General features: G+C 38.2%; 1 protein-coding gene across 2 annotated transcripts in view; it reads right to left on the minus strand.

Annotated features, from left to right (window-relative positions):
• Positions 1-16,426, minus strand: part of RNF144B (ring finger protein 144B) — a 70,972-nt gene extending 54,546 nt beyond the window's left edge. The window contains exons 1-3 of one of the 2 annotated variants that reach the window (XM_036026455.1): positions 16,061-16,426; positions 7,015-7,174; positions 4,745-4,942 (exon numbers count right to left, since the gene is read on the minus strand). In XM_036026455.1, the coding sequence (XP_035882348.1) occupies positions 4,745-4,909 (165 nt within the window). In that variant the 5' untranslated portion in view covers positions 4,910-4,942; positions 7,015-7,174; positions 16,061-16,426. The remainder of the gene's footprint in view (positions 1-4,744; positions 4,943-7,014; positions 7,175-16,060) is intronic. The other variant, XM_028513098.2, reaches the window with a different exon arrangement.
• Between the last annotated feature and the right edge of the window lie 715 nt (positions 16,427-17,141).

The raw sequence follows: 17,141 nt of genomic DNA on the forward strand, positions 1-17,141 counted from the left end.
TTTCCTCCTCGTAATACAGATATCAGAATCCAGAAATGAACCACTGCAGACTCTTTGTTTCATTTGAAAGTTACCAACCACGTGGGTGCACAAGTGTGTACATTGAGACACACCAATATATACATACATGCACACACACACACACACACAGAGCTAATCTTCCCAAACTGAAATGTCTCCCAGGCCATACGTGGGCTTTTCTTAAAGGTCACCCAACAGGCCCCAAGGAAAAGAAGGGCTTGGTCTGAAATGTTTTATATTTCCTCTCACTTTTTTAAACATTGGAAAATCCATTTGGCTCAGAGAAATGAATAGCAAAAGGAGTTCTAACTACTTTGAGCCAACAAAACGTAATGGAAAAAGGCAAGAATATGGCTGGACTTTATTTTCTTTTTGCTCAACACATCCCGTCTTAATCTGAAAGGTAAACAGGCCATGCCCAACATACCGACTCTTTTCAGGTGAAATTATCTAGGTTATAAAAACAAGCAACAACTGTGTTTTCTTTATTCTTTAGTTCACGGCTGACAGAAATAGCTTCCAAAATAAATCAAAGAGGCAAATATTGCTCACAAGGGAGCAAACCCACAAATTGACCCTCCTCTGATAACTGGCTTTTGTGAATTTTTCTTCTTTCACTTAATTATACTTGTGTGGTATTATCTCAAAAAAAGTGTGCTGCAGAAACCAGAAGAGGAAAATTTGAGTTTGCATATCTGGATTATTTAAATAGGAGAGAGAGAGACTGTTTGCATATCATTAGTTAGTAGACCAACATTCCTGAGAAATTACAAAAACCATCAATTACAAAAACAAGTAATTTTGCAACACCTCTTTCCATAACTCCCAAATATTAACTTCTCTGGCTCCATAATACACCTAATGACTTATAACTTCAGTCATGCTAGTGAGAGCGACACCCATTTTTGCCATGTAAATTCAGCTCGCCTTTCTTTATACTACACTTTCTTCTGCATATTAAAGCCAAGCAGTTTAACAAAAATCATCTTCATAATTAGAATGTGGTAAGTTTCCTTTAAAAATAAACTCAATATATTGATGGATTATTTAAAGTGATGTTCATCACATTCTTTTCTCTAGATGTCACTTAAGTCAAGAATTAACTACATGGAATAATTTAAAGCAGCATTCTTCAGAGCTCTAGTTGTAGGCAAGTTAACAGGTATTCCACTAAAAAAAGAAGGTTGTATGATCAAATGTAAATGCTTTGGAAGAAATTAAACAGGGTCCCCTTGCTTTCCTCTTAGCCACAATATTTCACAGAGCCTCTAACATGCAAATATGCATTGGGTCCCCCTAAGAGAGAAAGGGAACACACCACTTTCCAAGATAATTTGCATGTGGAACACTCTGTTCAAGGAGTATCTGTTTCTCAGAGCGGCAGGTCCATGGACCACACAGGTCAGGGGATGTCTACTGAAAGGCCAGGTCTCCCTAAAGATAGGGAATGAGCTGGCTGATATCCAGTGTTCAAGTCAAACACTCCACATCTGTCTACTCGGCACTCCCAGAGTACACTGATCTTGGAAACAAAAAGGCTTTAACCTCACAACAAACGTTCAGGGATATATCTTAGGGAAAACAGGATTAGGACAGAATGTATACAAAGCTTGATTAGATCTATGAAAATATGTACGTATAGCACCATATCTAGCAGGAAGACCATTACATTTGGACATTTGCCTAATGAAGGGGAGAAAGGGACTTAAGTGGCAAAACCATTTAAAATATTTGGTCTTTCCTAGCCAATAATTGAGAGAGATCATCCAATTACATTTAATGTTGAAATTAGTAGTATATGACATAAGTTAAAAGGTCACAGATTTCTTTTCAGCCTTGAAAACATATTAGATCTCTTTAATATGAGTGCAAATTAATATCTGTGAAGATTAGATACATTTTTCAATCAGTTTTTTAAAGAAGAAATAAAAGCTCTGACAATAAAAAGAGTAACATTTCAGGTGAGTTTGGTATCAATTGCAGATTTACAGACACTGATGTAATCAGACACATGCAATTTACTATTTTGGCCAGTCATAGGAAATGGGGTATCAGGAAGCCAAGCAAGGTTAATGTTTATAGGTACAAAAAGTTCCAATGTTTATAGGTACAAAAAGTCCCAAAGTTGGAGGGTTACCAAAAATACCGTGCCATTTGACTTTCTGCTTTTGAGCACTCCCCAACAATAAGGAAGTATGAACCTAGATGACAGAATGATCTAATTGTACTAACTCCTACCTCTACACTGCTGAAGGAGATATGAGAAGCAGTTGTTCTGTCTTTAATTGGGAACTGAATCTACTGAAACAATATGTCAGTGTCAGCTCCTTGGGAATATGAAATACAACCCAAGCTTTTGTGCTCTACTCAACACTGACATACCAGCTTGAATTCTGTGCTATTACATCTCACAATGAAAACTGAATTCCATACCCTGCTTTTTGTCCAGTAACACTAGGACAAAAATTTCCATCCTGCTTTTAACCAAATGTTGCTTCTGATTCATTTGTTTCAAGGACCAGCAAGGGTCTGAAACATGTGTGAAAAAGTCAGAGAAATACTCACTCTCTAAGCACAGCATTCAGAAACAAAGCAAGACCAAAGAAAACTAAAGCTGCCCTGAGATGACAAAGCTATAGCCTCACTTCCTATAAAGCAACACACACTGACAAGATGAGCAGAACCAGCAGGAACCTCACGTAGCAAGAGTCCTTCACCCTGCTTGAACTGTCATGTCCCCTTGCCCCACACTCCTCACCTCCTACTAGACCTTTTTTCTAAGCCCTTATCACCTAATATTATAATTTCCTATTCATTATGTCTACTGTTTATTGTATAACTTGCTTTGGTAACAGCAAGGATATCTACTGGATTTTGTTTCTTTAACTGATAGATCCTGGGGCCTAGAACAGTTCCTGGCATACAGATGCTGCTCACTAGAGTGCTGCCGAGTGAATGAACAGACAATGCTATTCTCTGACATCTTTGGATCCTAGAGTTCAAAACACATGAAAAGGATTTCAGTCCCTTTCCTTTTTACCTAAAAGTCATGCTGAGGCTTCTCCCTACCCAAATTCTCCCTCACAAAAACATTTTTAAAGAAAATTGGTATGAATTAGCTTAAAAAGGTACTACATTGATTAAATAAACAAGGAAATTTTATTTTACCTTAATTTGTCTGTTAAAAAAAGAATGCTTAGTAAAGCTTGGTAATAAACATGCCTCTTTATAAATGATTATACTTCCTAAATGATTCCTTTCTCATTAGTCCCCATGATTTAACCACCGATCACTGTAACTAAACTGTTCAATTTCCTTCACACAGTCAGGGCATTAAACTGTCATTTGTCCAGTGATTACTGTACTGTCTGTATAATAAATATTAACAGTCTGCCCATACAAGGCCTACCAAAGCAAAGATAAATGGTAAATACTGAATCTAGGCATCAGACCCTCCCCTCTACCATTCTGAGATGCCAGCACTCTTCCTGTCCGACTCTTCGCCAACCTACCCTTAGTTTTAAAGTGCTGTTGATTCAAATAGACTCGTTTACAGGAGAGAGACAGGGACATAAATGAAGGAAGGATCATCTGTTTCTGGGCCCATGAACACAGGCCCAGAGTAGCTGTATCTTACTAGTTTTTTCATTTTTCATGAAAATTTTGTAAAATTTGTTATTTTAAATTTCTCAGTCAAAAAAGAAAGAAAGTAAGAAACCTGTTGAGGCCAAATGTGGTCTATGGGCATCAGTTTGCGATCTCTTGTTAAAGCCTCAGCTCGGAGATCACTGCCACCCAGAGGCCCCTCCCACCTCCCCAGCCCCAAGTGGGTGGATGCTCCTGGGGGAAGCCATAGCAGCCACCCCTGACTTCACCACACTCTAGTGGTGCTCCTTCAATGTGTCCATCTTCCCTGTGGAAAGTACCTGATCCATTTTTATATTCCCAACATTCAGCACTGTGCCTGGCACACAGTAGAAGCTCAAAAAATGTTTGAATAAATGAAAAATTGAGTAAGATCACCTGGGCTCAAACTTCTGTAGTTACTTTGAACTTGTCGGTCTGTTTACTACCTTTATACCCTAACCAACCAATCTTCAGGGAAATGTGCAATGAAGGTCACCAGCATTGATATCAAGTGTCAAACTGAAAGAGACAAGCCCACATCTGGAGAGTTACAGCATTTCTCTATTAAGAGGAGTAAGCGGCCTTCAGCAAATTGTGAAAATTGGAAAAAAGAAAAGGAGATACAATAACGTTAAACAGTGGTATACCATGTGCCTTGTAGGAGCTGAACAAGTATATAAAAGAAAACTCAGTAAATTACTACCTGATTTCTCCATCATTCAAAATACTCCATGAACTTCTTACTGATGAGAGTTAACTAATACATGTTAAAAATGTCTCTATTTAGTTTCTTAGCTAGAACTTTAACAACAGAAAAACTGTGCTTACCCATCAAATAATTAAATCTCACACACGAATTTCACTCTTCCTAAAAACCAGTATATAGAGAATTTACCATTTAAGATACTATTCAGAAACAGACCCAAATGTGGAATTCCTCTCCACAGTAGTGTATACAACTGTACACACTACTCTCCAAAGTAGGATCACATTGTAGCAAATTCAGCTTCTCAGTAATGGATCAGAAATGGATCCTATGCCTTCACAGCTCTTCCCTTTGTATTTTCTCATGATGAAAACATCAGGGAAAACTTACAGCTGTGCAAAAGATGCACCGGCATTCCTGGAGTGTGGTCATCTTGTCCAAAGACTGTTCACACAGGCAGAGTTTGCAAGTAACAAGAGGAGCCAGAGCCAGGTCTCCAGGCGTTGGGTTTTCAGCAGTCATGGTGAGATAATGCAGCCTACCAACTGAGCCCATCAGCCTGCTCAGCCGCTTTAGTCTCCTTAACCCCTGCAGAAAGGTGCAAAGCAGAAAATACTATAGTCATTGATACAACGATTGTTTAACCAACACAGTTGGATACCAACAGAGAAAACCTCACCCTCTATGATCTCTAAGTGTACAGCGAATACATTTCTGAAAACCATGGGCAAGGTGTTCCTAAAACTGAAGGTGACCTCACTGCCCTGACTCAAGTCACATAAACTATGGGAATAGAGTAATCACTATGAGTAAACACTCCATTTAGGAGTCATGCCACTACAATCAATTCAATAGATTCAAAAATAATTAAAAATAGGATGTCACCCAAAATGCTAAACAAAGAACTAACATATGATTCAGCAATTCTACTTCTAGATGTGTACCCCCCAAAAAATACTGAAAAGGGGACTCAAACAGATATTTGCACACCAATGTTCACAGTGGCATTTTTCACACTACTTAGAAGGTGTTAACAATCCAAATATTCATCAATAGATGAATGGATAAACCAAATATGCTATAAATATAAAATGGAATATTATTCAGTCTTAAAAAGGACTGAAATTCTGATATATGCTACAACATGGATGAACCTTGAAGACATGCTAAGTGAAATAAGCCAGAGACAAAAGGGCAAATGGTATATGATTCCATTTATATGAAGTATCTAGAGCAGTCAAATCCACGGAGACAGAAATTAGGAAGGTGGTTACCAAGAGCTGGAGGAAAAGAAAACAAAGTTATTATTTAACGAGTACAGAGTTTCTGTTTAGGATGCTAAAAAGTTCTGGAAATAGACAGTGTGATGGTTGTAGGACATTGTAAATACAATTAAACACTTCAAATGTTTGAAATAACTTACACATATCTTACTCCAATAAAAAAATTTCAATAGGGTGTTAGTATTGTGTTCCTTCATGTACAATATTTCCTTTATTATTTTGCAACCATAAGAATTATCTTCTTCATTTTATAGAGGAGTTGAGGTCCTATGATGTTAAGCAACCTGCCACAGTTCTCCGAGTTTGTACAAGGCAGAGCAAAACTCAAACCTCCATCTTGTGGGGCCAAGCCAAGTACCTGGCCCATTACACCAGAGCTGGCTCACACGTGAATATTATGTGGTGGGATGGAGCAGGGAGAGAGAGAAGTAGGAAGGGGGGGGGGGCAGGGAGAGAGAGAGAGAGAGAGAGAGAGAGAGAGAGAGAGAGAGAGAGAACCGTGAAGTCCATGACCACAGCTATCGTAAGTTCACTGAAACTTTGCAAAAATAAAATGTGTCTCCACACATAGCATAACTATAGGAAAAAATATTTTTACACTGAAAAGTAAAAATTATAACTAAAGTCCTCCACTAGATTGTTTTTATCCAGAATATCTTTAAAAGAGACATTGATCTTTTAAAAGACATTAATACCTGTAAAAATAAGCTTCCTGCACATTCACTGTTTACTAGTATATTACACCAAGAAAATTCATGTTCTGATTAAATAAAAGCAAAATCCTGAAGTTCTTACTATTTTAAAAAGAGTATGGCAAATTCTAATAATTTTTTCCATAGAATAATTGTAAATACCCTTTCTCCCTATAAGAACCAGACTTTTTCTTCCCAATTTTGGGGCAAAAGAAATGGCATGTTCAGCATCTGCTACATGGTCCCCAGTTGCTTAAGTCTCAATAATAGGTAAAAAAAAAAAAAGTATTAAAGCAATGGAGGGAAAAACCAAATTAAATGAGTTGGAAAGAAAAAATCTATGATATGTAACTGCACTGACTTTCTTAATGTCATACCAGAAATAGTCAATAGTTAGTAACTCTAGTAATGTACAGTTATTCAGGGTTTTTCACCTACTCCATGAGTGGTAGTAGAAGATTTGATTAAAAATAGGATGCTAACCAATGATTGATTTGCAATATGATACCTCTTGGGAAAGAGCCAATAAGGTTCAAGACACAGTGTTCTTATTTTATTAACTATGAATAGGTTATCAGTCAAGAGCAAATTAAATTCAAATCAAACTGTATATCAAATTCAGGATTTTGACGTTAAAAAAAAAATCTCTTCAGAGTAAGTTAGGGATAAAAATGAATTATTTTACCTCTCCCCTCTTCCCAGTTTATGCTTAGAAAACTATCACCCATTTGTTTCTCAAGACTCCCCAAAGCACACCGAGGCTCATCAATCTTCCCCAACCGCTGTCTTCTCATCTCTGTTTTCCTTACACTGCTCACACAACATATTCTGAGTTATCTTCCCCCCTAAAAAAGATAAATCCCAAGTCAAACAACATGAAGCAATGTAGCCTGTAAATGCTTCCTGAGTGGTGAAGATGGGAAATGACACAGGCCAGAACCAGGCCTCCCCACAAATGCCAATTACACTTCTGAGCCCATCTGAGGAAAGCTGCAGCGAATAGATAAGCCATGCTGTTTCAACCTAATAAGAGACCTAGGTGCTCTTCAAGAAAGTCAATTATTTCTCAGTCTCAACCTACAGTATTTTTTAGGAGACATTAAACAAGCCAAATTTTTAATGCTCTCAAAAACCATAGACATAATTTAATACCTTTTAGAAAGTATACCTTAGAAATAGTCTTCTTTGGAAGGCAGAACTAGAAATTGTTTTAATCAAGGCCATCTGAAACATAATCTTGTCCCTTAGCATATACTTAAAATTTTACTCCTTAGTTTGTGACATATAGCCTACAGTATGAAATCAAAGTTAAAAAATTTTAATATATCCATCATCTCCAAGTTTCCTTCTGCCCTCTTTATCATTTTATGTACATTATTAGAACACTGAATGTAAGATCTACCCTCTTAGAAAACTTTTAAGTATATAATATAGCATTCTTTTTTTTAAGATTTTATTTATTTAATTTTAGAGACAGGAAGGGAGGGAGAAAGAAAAGGAGAGAAACATCAATGTGCAAGAGGAACACAGACTGGTTGCTTGTTGAACACCCCAAACCAGGGACCCAGTCCACAACCCAGTCAGGGGAGCCAGGACTGGGAATCAAATCAACAACACCCCCCCCCACCCCACCCCCAGCTTATAGTCCGACACTCAACCCACAGAGCCACAGAGCCAGGGTTACGATACAGTATTCTTAACTATAGGCATTACGTTGTTCCACAGGTGTATACTTATCTCTAAACTCAAGTTGTGTGCATTAAATACATGTAGCTTTTTGTCTGCCAATGACACCTCAATAAAATGGTTTTAAATATATATAAATTTTGAAAATTTATTTATATAAAAATATTTCATGACAAAACTTTTTATAAAGCAGAGATCTGTTTTGCTTAAAAAAAATGCCAAGCATTCCAATCAGGGCAATTACTTATGACTCAGTGAGAGAGGGGAAAGAAGGCACATATTTCATCTCTTTGAGATATGTAACAATCCAAAATAATGCTTCAAAAAGGAATGATTTATTTTTCTGTGTACAATAACACCAATTCCCTAAAGGGATGGCTTTCAAATGTTTTTAAAGCAATGGAATTTTATGAAAACAAACTCTCCAGTAAACCACTGCTTTCTAAAAGATGAAGTAGAGGAGTGCCCAGAGTTGAAGCAACTCTGGGAGGCCCAGGCCAGGTGCTGCTGACCTTCCCCTCAGCAGCCTCCCAGGCCCCGTCACAGAAGCTGAAGGCTTCACCAGGCCCAGTTTGAAGACCAGCGCTTTGGTTCTCACTCTGTGTAAAATCAACAGTGAGCATTTTAAAAATGAATGACACATGGTGGGCATTTCATGAAAAAAGAATATAAAATAAGAAATCCTGGAACAAATTTAATGGACACATGGACAAAAACTAGGGGGAGGGTGGTAATGGGAGGGAAGTGGGGAAGGTTGGGTGGGTGGGCTGGAATGGGAGTAAAAGGAAGAAAACTGTACTTGAACAATGATTAAAATTTAAAAAAAAATTTTTTTAAAAGAAATCCTTTCACCATTGATACATTAGAAATTAAGCTCTTCAAGCAATAATCAAGAGAATCCTGATGTTCACTAATGAATTCCCCTGCACTGGAGATATCAGAATGGCTGGCTCCATGGTGTCCTCGTTTTCTTCATTTATGTCTTGTTAAAATTCCCAGTCTCCACAACCAGCAACTACCAAGAGTAGAAACTCACCCCCAACCCAAACTACTAGTAAATGGCGCAATTCAGAGGGGGTGTGCACAGAAGACTGGCAACTCACTCACAGCTCCTCCTGACCCTTTCACGAGACCACATGTTCAGAGGTACACTGACGAGTCACTCCTCCCCTCCAGTTTGCAAGAAAAGTCTTCCTCCCACAAAGCCCATAACTCATTCTCACTCAACTTGTTTTGCTTCATACTTCACATTTTACCCACAATAAGAAAGTCACTGCAATGTTCTACTCTACTGCTTGATTTAAACCAGTGACAATTATAATTACTTTACCATTATTACAAATGTGATACTTCTTACTGGGTGTGAGGAACCCAATGAGAAAATAATTTTTGCAAGAGAATGACAGGAAGGAAGGGAGGGAGGGAGGAATAAGGAAGAAAGCAAGGAAGGGAGAGAGGAAGGGAGGAAGGAAGGAAAGAAAGAAAGACAGCTGCCTTCAGATTTAAACTTTCTAAAGTAGGTGGTAGGACTGGGGTGGGTTGGTGAGGGGCAGACTTCACCCAAATTGTAAAAGCGTCACCTGCTTAACTATAACTAATCACCTAATAGGACAGAATGGCTGGGCCGTGCAAGGAAGAAAAAACACTCTAAAGTATCTGATTTTCAATTACCAGAAAAGGGAAATCAGCAGTTCCACCTATTCTGAGCATCTCTTGCTCTAAAGTGTTCATTACACACTTTTACATCAATACTTGCATATGAGATGCAAGTATTATATGATGGAAAAAAACAGGAAAGCCACTTTTCCCCCTCACGTATTTTCATTAGAATTTTCAAAGAAAGGAATACTTCAGAAGTGGTGTCGGAAGCACAGGATATATAAGGAATTTTCCTGAAAAAGCAATCTGCTCCAAAAACAGAGGGTGGGAGAGCCAACATTCAAAGTACTTTTAACTAATGTATTTATCCCCATTTCACTACCTAAAATCACAGTAGTTATTCCATTCCACAAAAAGATAATGTGGTTGCAAAGGATAATATTTTATTAGGATACTTATGTAGTTATTTAGGAATTTTTATACCCTTCTGCAAAAATGTTAAAACTTAGTAAATTGATAAAGCACCATTAAAGAGACTAAGAGAAATAGAAAGCTACCAAAAATGAACCAACCAGATATTACTGATGTAACAGAATATTAATGTATGTAAAAATCCAGTTGGTCTGTAGTGAGGTCTCAGTTCCAAGCTACACCATGAAATTCTAAGAGAATTACTCAAGAACAAGGGACACAACAGAAGAGCAGGTATACAAATACTCTCAAAATGTTTGCATGCCCATGCAAGACACTAAGTCATCCCTGTGAGGTAACTGAAAAAAAGATTTGAATACAGGATGACTACAAGGGGGAATGACCTTTTCAGGAAGGGTAGGTGGTGGGAAGGTACAGTCTTGCATAATGAGAGATTCTCATGAAGCCAATATTCTAGTAGAGCAGAAAGAAACAGTGATTCTGAGACCTTGTTAGGAAAGCTCTCCAATACCAACAAAGAATGACATGCCAGGCAACCAGCTTCCACTCAACACAATCTGAAATTAGCTTGTATTGATATTGGCACTCTGCCTAACGCAATGATTTATTTAGCTGCTGGTTTATGTTCTTCATAGAAGCTATTAATGGCTCTAATACCGACTGAGTCTAGTAGAGTATGGACATTCTTTAGCCATTTGCTGAAGTTCTACCCTAAATTTAGTCTGGAATGGAGGCAGACCAGCTGGCTGGTAGAGTAGCAAGGGCCATGGGTAGTACAGGTGATAAGTGTGGCAAGGACTTATGGCAGACCTCCATGTTGGCCAGTGTTGTGGTTCTATTCCTGGCTTACACCTTTGACCCACTCTCTGGTCACTCAGGGACTGGATGATCCAGTGTACATCCAATAATATCAGAAAAACAGTTCTGCCCTGAGAGAGCAAGAACAAATCAGGACATACCCTCTCTATAGTAATTATAGAAATGCAATTACTCGATTATATTTTATATCTATTTAATTATTTTTAAAAAGAACAATGCTCAAGGCCAATGAGTAAATATATGGCATCACACGTAGGGCACTTGGTCATTATTTGAAAAAAAAATAAAATAGATTGGAAACTATTCTTTAGAATAAATAAACCCAATAACTGCTTGATTTTTAGACATGATAGAAATAAACCTTCACCTGTGTGACGCTGCAACGTTGTTGGAAAACTGTGGACCACTAAGCCTCGGGTCTAAAAGGGAAATTCCATTCTCTTCCCCACTATTTCAAATCGTCATTTAAAGGAAATCAAGAAATGAAAAAAAAAATCTTTAATTCCTTAGTTTTAACATCTTTGTCTCATCAGTTTCCAGGATGGCAATAATATTATAACTTTGTAATCTGAAGACCACTATCTTTTAAACTGATATGCTAATATATCTCTATTAACTTGTCTGTGGGTGAAAAGGACAAGCACTCCATTAGGATAGGCATCTTAAATATTAGCAGGCGCTGTGTCCCAGACAGTCTCTTTACTATTTGAAATTAGGATATGAATAAAATCTGTTATGACCATTTTAATAAGATCTGATTTTTTTCCAGCTATATTGAGATATAACTGATACAGAACATTGTGTAAGTTGAAGGTGTGCAACATAATGACTTACTATAAATATTTTGTGAAACAATTACCATAATAAAGTTAGTTAATAATTCATCACCACACATAGTTACAATTTTTTATGGTGAGAATAAAAAGATCCAATTTTTATATTTTTCCTTCAAAATATGCAGGTGAAATATATGGAAAGAGATACAAGATCATGGTCCACAAAGATCATGACATTGTGGCAAACTAATTCTCAACCCTGTAAGGCACAGAGCACCTGGGATATCAAATTTTAACACTGGCAAAACGCTGATCCTTTTTCTAAAAAGCACATTTCTTTACTTCTTGCCTTCTTTTCATATTCTCATTACTACCACAGGGTAAAGCCCAAGAGAAGGAAATCCATTCTGACCTTTCCTAACAATAAAAAAAAAAACATCAAAGAAGGCAGGAGTGAGAATAATAACAGGTCAATGATATTTTTGGCATTGTAATTTTACATTCATCATAGTAGTTCCCTCCTTGACATCAACATGTGCCCTGCCCACCCCTTTTCAATCAGCAGCTCCCTTGTATCCCACAATTATTCATACAGCCCTGCTGAATAATCTTCTTTCCCCTGCCTGGCATAACAACAAAGCGCAGAAGCAGGAAGGAATGCCACTCAAAGGCATGTCAGACAATGATGTAATTAACAAATCAAGGAGAAGTGTTATTTCAGAAAAGCTCACAGGAAGAGAAGGGCTGATTTCTTGGGTCATGACTTACCAGCAAACTGCAGTCACTAAAGTACAAATAGCTAAATCAATGTTTTTTCTCCAAATGAGTAAAAGCACATGTAAATACTGCCCTCTCTTATGAAAGGTAAAAGTTTTGTATAGCAATTTTAATTAGAAACAAATTTAAAACCAGTTTGGGAGAGGAATCTCCTCCATCACACACTAAGCAAAGTGCAGAGTATTCATTTTTGTATGTTTTTGCCAAATCACTTTCTTAAAAAACCAATATGCAGAAAACAAAGTCAACACACAAAGAACTGTATTGCATAGATGTTAGGTGCTGGGGGTGTAGAGGTGATTAAATCCAGCACCTACTTATAAAGAGTAAGCTAGCTGAGAAGACTGTCAACAAGTAGTTTCATGTAATCACACACAGGACAATTTGTGGGTTTACAGCTTCAGCCACAAGTCCAGTGTGTATGATCACAAGAGAGAAATGAGATGTCCTGTGCTATCCTTCCAAACAGACAAAGAACCAGTTGACTAAAGGTGTAGGACTCAAATTTATGACTGCAGAGGAATTAGAAACCAAAGAGACAAGGCTTTCCAAGCATGCTCTTCCGTAGCTACTACCAGCCATGTGATCAGAAGTATCTCGAGCTATGAATATGAGATGTGCATTTCACTTAGGTTGTTGTGTTTTCAATTCAAGGAAGGGATCTAATCATAGATGAGAATTTCCTCATTCCATGTTGCAAAAGCATCGATCACTTTTATTCTCTTTAATGTATTGTTCTCCATTTTAAAATAACTACTACAGTATGAAGCATTGGGGTTGCAATTACTCATTGACCAAGTAAATAAAAATGCCAAAGTTAATAAAAATAAAATATTAGTACAAGACCTCCCACTATGCCTAAAGTGAAAAAACAAATTAAAATTAAAATAATTAATAAATGGGCTTAGATGTTATGACTCTTCAGGTGATAGACATCTGAGAAGCCATGGTTGAGATGACAAACATCAAAGTATTTTTCATGCTCAGGTAAAACAACACGAATTGAGAACTACCACTCTACCATTAGCTTGGAAGTTCAAAGTCACTTCCAAGCTAGTGAATTCCATGAAGACAGAGGTCACAGCTTATACTTCATATGCTAAGCACCTAGCGTTCATACACCTGGCAAACAGTAGGCATTCAATATTACAGTAGATAAGTTTTCCGAACGTGCATGGGAAAAAGAAAATATTAAAGGCCTGGTTCTCATCTGTATTTACTTTCAGCAATTCAAACCCTGGTAATTTACTGCAGCTAAGGAACTTCTATAAATTAAGGTGGGCATCGCCGAAAAAAAGTCACAGCACTTGGGGGCAGTGGCTGCAGACACCTACTCCACACAGCCCCAAGTGGAAAAGGTGACTTGTGGGGTAGCTTGGCCCTTTGCCATATTCAAAATAATTAGTTGCACAAAGTAAGTTTAGTCCCAAAAACTGTTTGGACTTTGTTCCTCTATCAACATCTAGGTTCAGCATGATTCCTGACCTCTACCTCAAACTGGCAATTTCAAACACTTTTCCAAACCAGGGGCAAAACACAAGCCAGAGTTAGTTTTAAAACACCACAGAGAAATGATTCTCATGTCCTTATAAATGTTTCTAAATATCTAAAATATTGAAAGTACTTTTCAAAAAGAAAAACTGAAATATACTTTCTCAGATAAAATGTATTCATATTATTGAAGAGAAAGATAGTTTCTAGGAAGCTAAATAGATAAAATAAACTTTTTTCTTTCTAAATAGAGCATAACTTCTCTCTGTTGTACAGTTTGGCTGAGAAAACTTGGTTCATAATCTGGGAGACCCAAAAACTAATTATTATTTAAAAAAAAAAAAAGACATGTCTTAAACTGACCTAGTTTGGAAGCCTGAATGCCTTTAAATTGCCAATGAACTGAAACCATTCATGAGAATGGGGTTTTTGAATGCTGAGAACGTTCTTGGGGCTCAGCACAAAGATATTTGGCATTGATGACTGTAAATATTTGTAAAATTCTGGGTTTAGACAGTGTGTGACCACATTCAAACCTCACTTCCAGCACAGTAGTGTAGAAGCAAGTTATCTAGGGTCATTGGTTTGGGGGTGGGGAGAGATTGGTTGGTTTGAGTTTTTTGTTTGTTTGTTTTAAATAAAAAGCCAAGCAACCCAGTTCTGCAACTAAACATCTTTTTAACATTCTCTACACGTTTTACACGTTTACAGTTTCAATTAGTCAGAGGCTACTTTTGAAACAGGTTTTTATTTCCCTTCCTATTTTTCCCAGTTACGCCCACTACAAAGGATAAAAATGCCACACACAGGTATGTAAGAGTAAGGCATGAATTGGGAGAAAATGAAGCCTTGGATTTCCTAATACCATTCTCTCCAAGTGGCTTTGTAGATTTGCTGTGGCTATTGTTCTATTCCTCCCCGCCTCTTCTCCTCAAATAGTTCCAGAAGTACTTCAAGGACTATTACCCATGAAAATGACTAGGGTTGGGAAGGGTGGACGGAGTAAAAAAAAAAAAAAAAAGAAAAGAAAAGAAAAGAAAGGGGGAACCAGCATAGGAATCAAATGAAAAGGACCAGGGCTCAAGAGGCTCATCTCAGTGAAAGCTGCAGCTGATACTTTAATTAGCCAACAACTCAGTGAAGACTGGCTGGGTTCCTTCTGCCTCTTACCCACACCCTGAAAACTGAGTCATTGCAAAGTTCATTTTTTGCTTCTGCTTAGACACCCCCAAACTGCTGCATCAGAAATGTTAGATACATTTTTTAATTCATACAAACATCCAGAAATCTATGTTCAAACAAACATCCAGAAATCTCAAGGTAGTCAATAGAAGAAGACAGATAGTCCCATTAGGAGCCCCAGCTAATGTTTTGATAAGATATGTGTGTGGCAGAAAGAAGAACATGAGAGACTGTAGTGGAACCTTGAATACAGAGAACATTTTCCCAGAAAGGGGGATTTATATCTGAGAAATCTGAATAAGAGAAGTATATGCATCAGGAGTAGACTTATAGCAGAGTCACTGAAACTACAAGAAAAGCAAAAGGTACCCTGGAAGGGGCAAGCAAAAATACCTTTTCTCTGCTGAAATAGCAGAAATCAGTTTCATTTTAACTTAAATTTGATTAGAGCAGTATAAGATCACAGTTTCACTGTTTTATCAGCAATTACTTGACAAAATAATCAGCATAACATATGGCCAAGATCCCATGGATAATATAACATCTTGTTCATATGTACATGTGTCAACATACTGCTATGCATTTCCAAGTAACAGCAGGTAAACACCTGAGGTTATGCCAACTTTTGGTCTCCCCTTAAGACATTGGGAGGTTTGATCTAACCTTGAATTTTTCAACACATTCTGTAGAGACTGTTTTAGCAGAAATTAAACTAGTTTCTTTTACCTTTATGAAGACATCTATTTTTAAAAGTTAACAGGTGTTTAAGGCATTCGGAATGATTTCAATTCTGTATGGTTGAAGCACTCACTAGACACAGAACATAGAGCTAAAAACCATGGTATCACAGTTTCCTGTCTGTTTTTCTTAGTCCAAAACCATTCCCGTCTAGCAATGCCTGCAGCTTTTATTTATTTTTTTAACTTTATTTTTATTGCCTGCAGTTTTTTAAAAGCTTACTAAACCTACCTGCCTGGAGAGCTATGTTACTCCGGCTGCTGGGCTTCTCAGCAACCTTCAGCACGCTCACCGGGGAGGAGGAGCTGTTTCATTCTCTTCCACCGTCCTCCGAGCTCTGCAGCTGACAGCTCTGCACTCTGCAGGTCTGTACCAGGACTCGGGCTCTTAGACCTATTGGCCCGGAGGAGGAGGACCTACAACCAACCACCTCCTGCCTCGGGAGCCTCCGTGGTGCCCGGGAACCTCGCAGCGCGTGCGGCGCGTCTCGCCAGCAGCAGCGCCGGCAGCGGCGCGTTTATTTACACAGGAAGCGCAGGCGCGGCACTTCCTACTTCCCATGTGAGTCGCACTTCAACCGCAGGTGATGGTCTTTTAACCCTGTCCGAACCGGCCTCCAGAGCCCCGGGGTAATCCAATCTTCCAGCGCTGGCTCCACTACGCAGTACCCCTCTCTCGTCCTTCTGGGACAGCTGCTGCAGAAATGCAGAGCGGGGTGTCTAGCGGCAGCCCCGTGCGCCCTCTGTCCTGCCGGGGCAGGGGCATGCCGCCTCTTGGCTTTCAGAGCTTGCTGCTTCTCTGCACTGTGTCCTGCCAGAGGACCTCTGTCTCCCTCCTTCCCGGCTCTTTAAATTTTTTTTCTTCTACCTCCAACAACCCCGACCTACCTTCCCACCTTGCTAGACAACTGTTTTTAGAAACACGTCCCATGCATATCTCATCAAAACACCATCTATCTAGTTATTAGAATATTATTGACTATATTCGCTGTGCTGTACTTTACATCCGCATGACTATTCTGTAACTACCAATCTGTACTTAATCCCTTCACCTTTTTAACCCATCTCCCCAAACCCCTGCCCATATGGCAACTGTATTCTCTGCATCTATAGATTAAATTGTTAGTCGATATGTATTTATTGCCATTTTATTTTTCTTTTTATATTTCCTCCTCCTCCTTCAAGAAAACCCTCTAACATTTCATGTAATACTGGTTTGGTGGTGATGAACTATGTATGATGTCAGATAGGTATGAGATTTATCAATATGATCACTTAGTAAGTTATATAATGTTTAATCATGGTGGTGCACA

This window comes from Phyllostomus discolor, chromosome 5, assembly GCF_004126475.2.
Source record: "Phyllostomus discolor isolate MPI-MPIP mPhyDis1 chromosome 5, mPhyDis1.pri.v3, whole genome shotgun sequence".
In the NCBI taxonomy this organism is placed as follows: Eukaryota; Metazoa; Chordata; class Mammalia; order Chiroptera; family Phyllostomidae; genus Phyllostomus; species Phyllostomus discolor.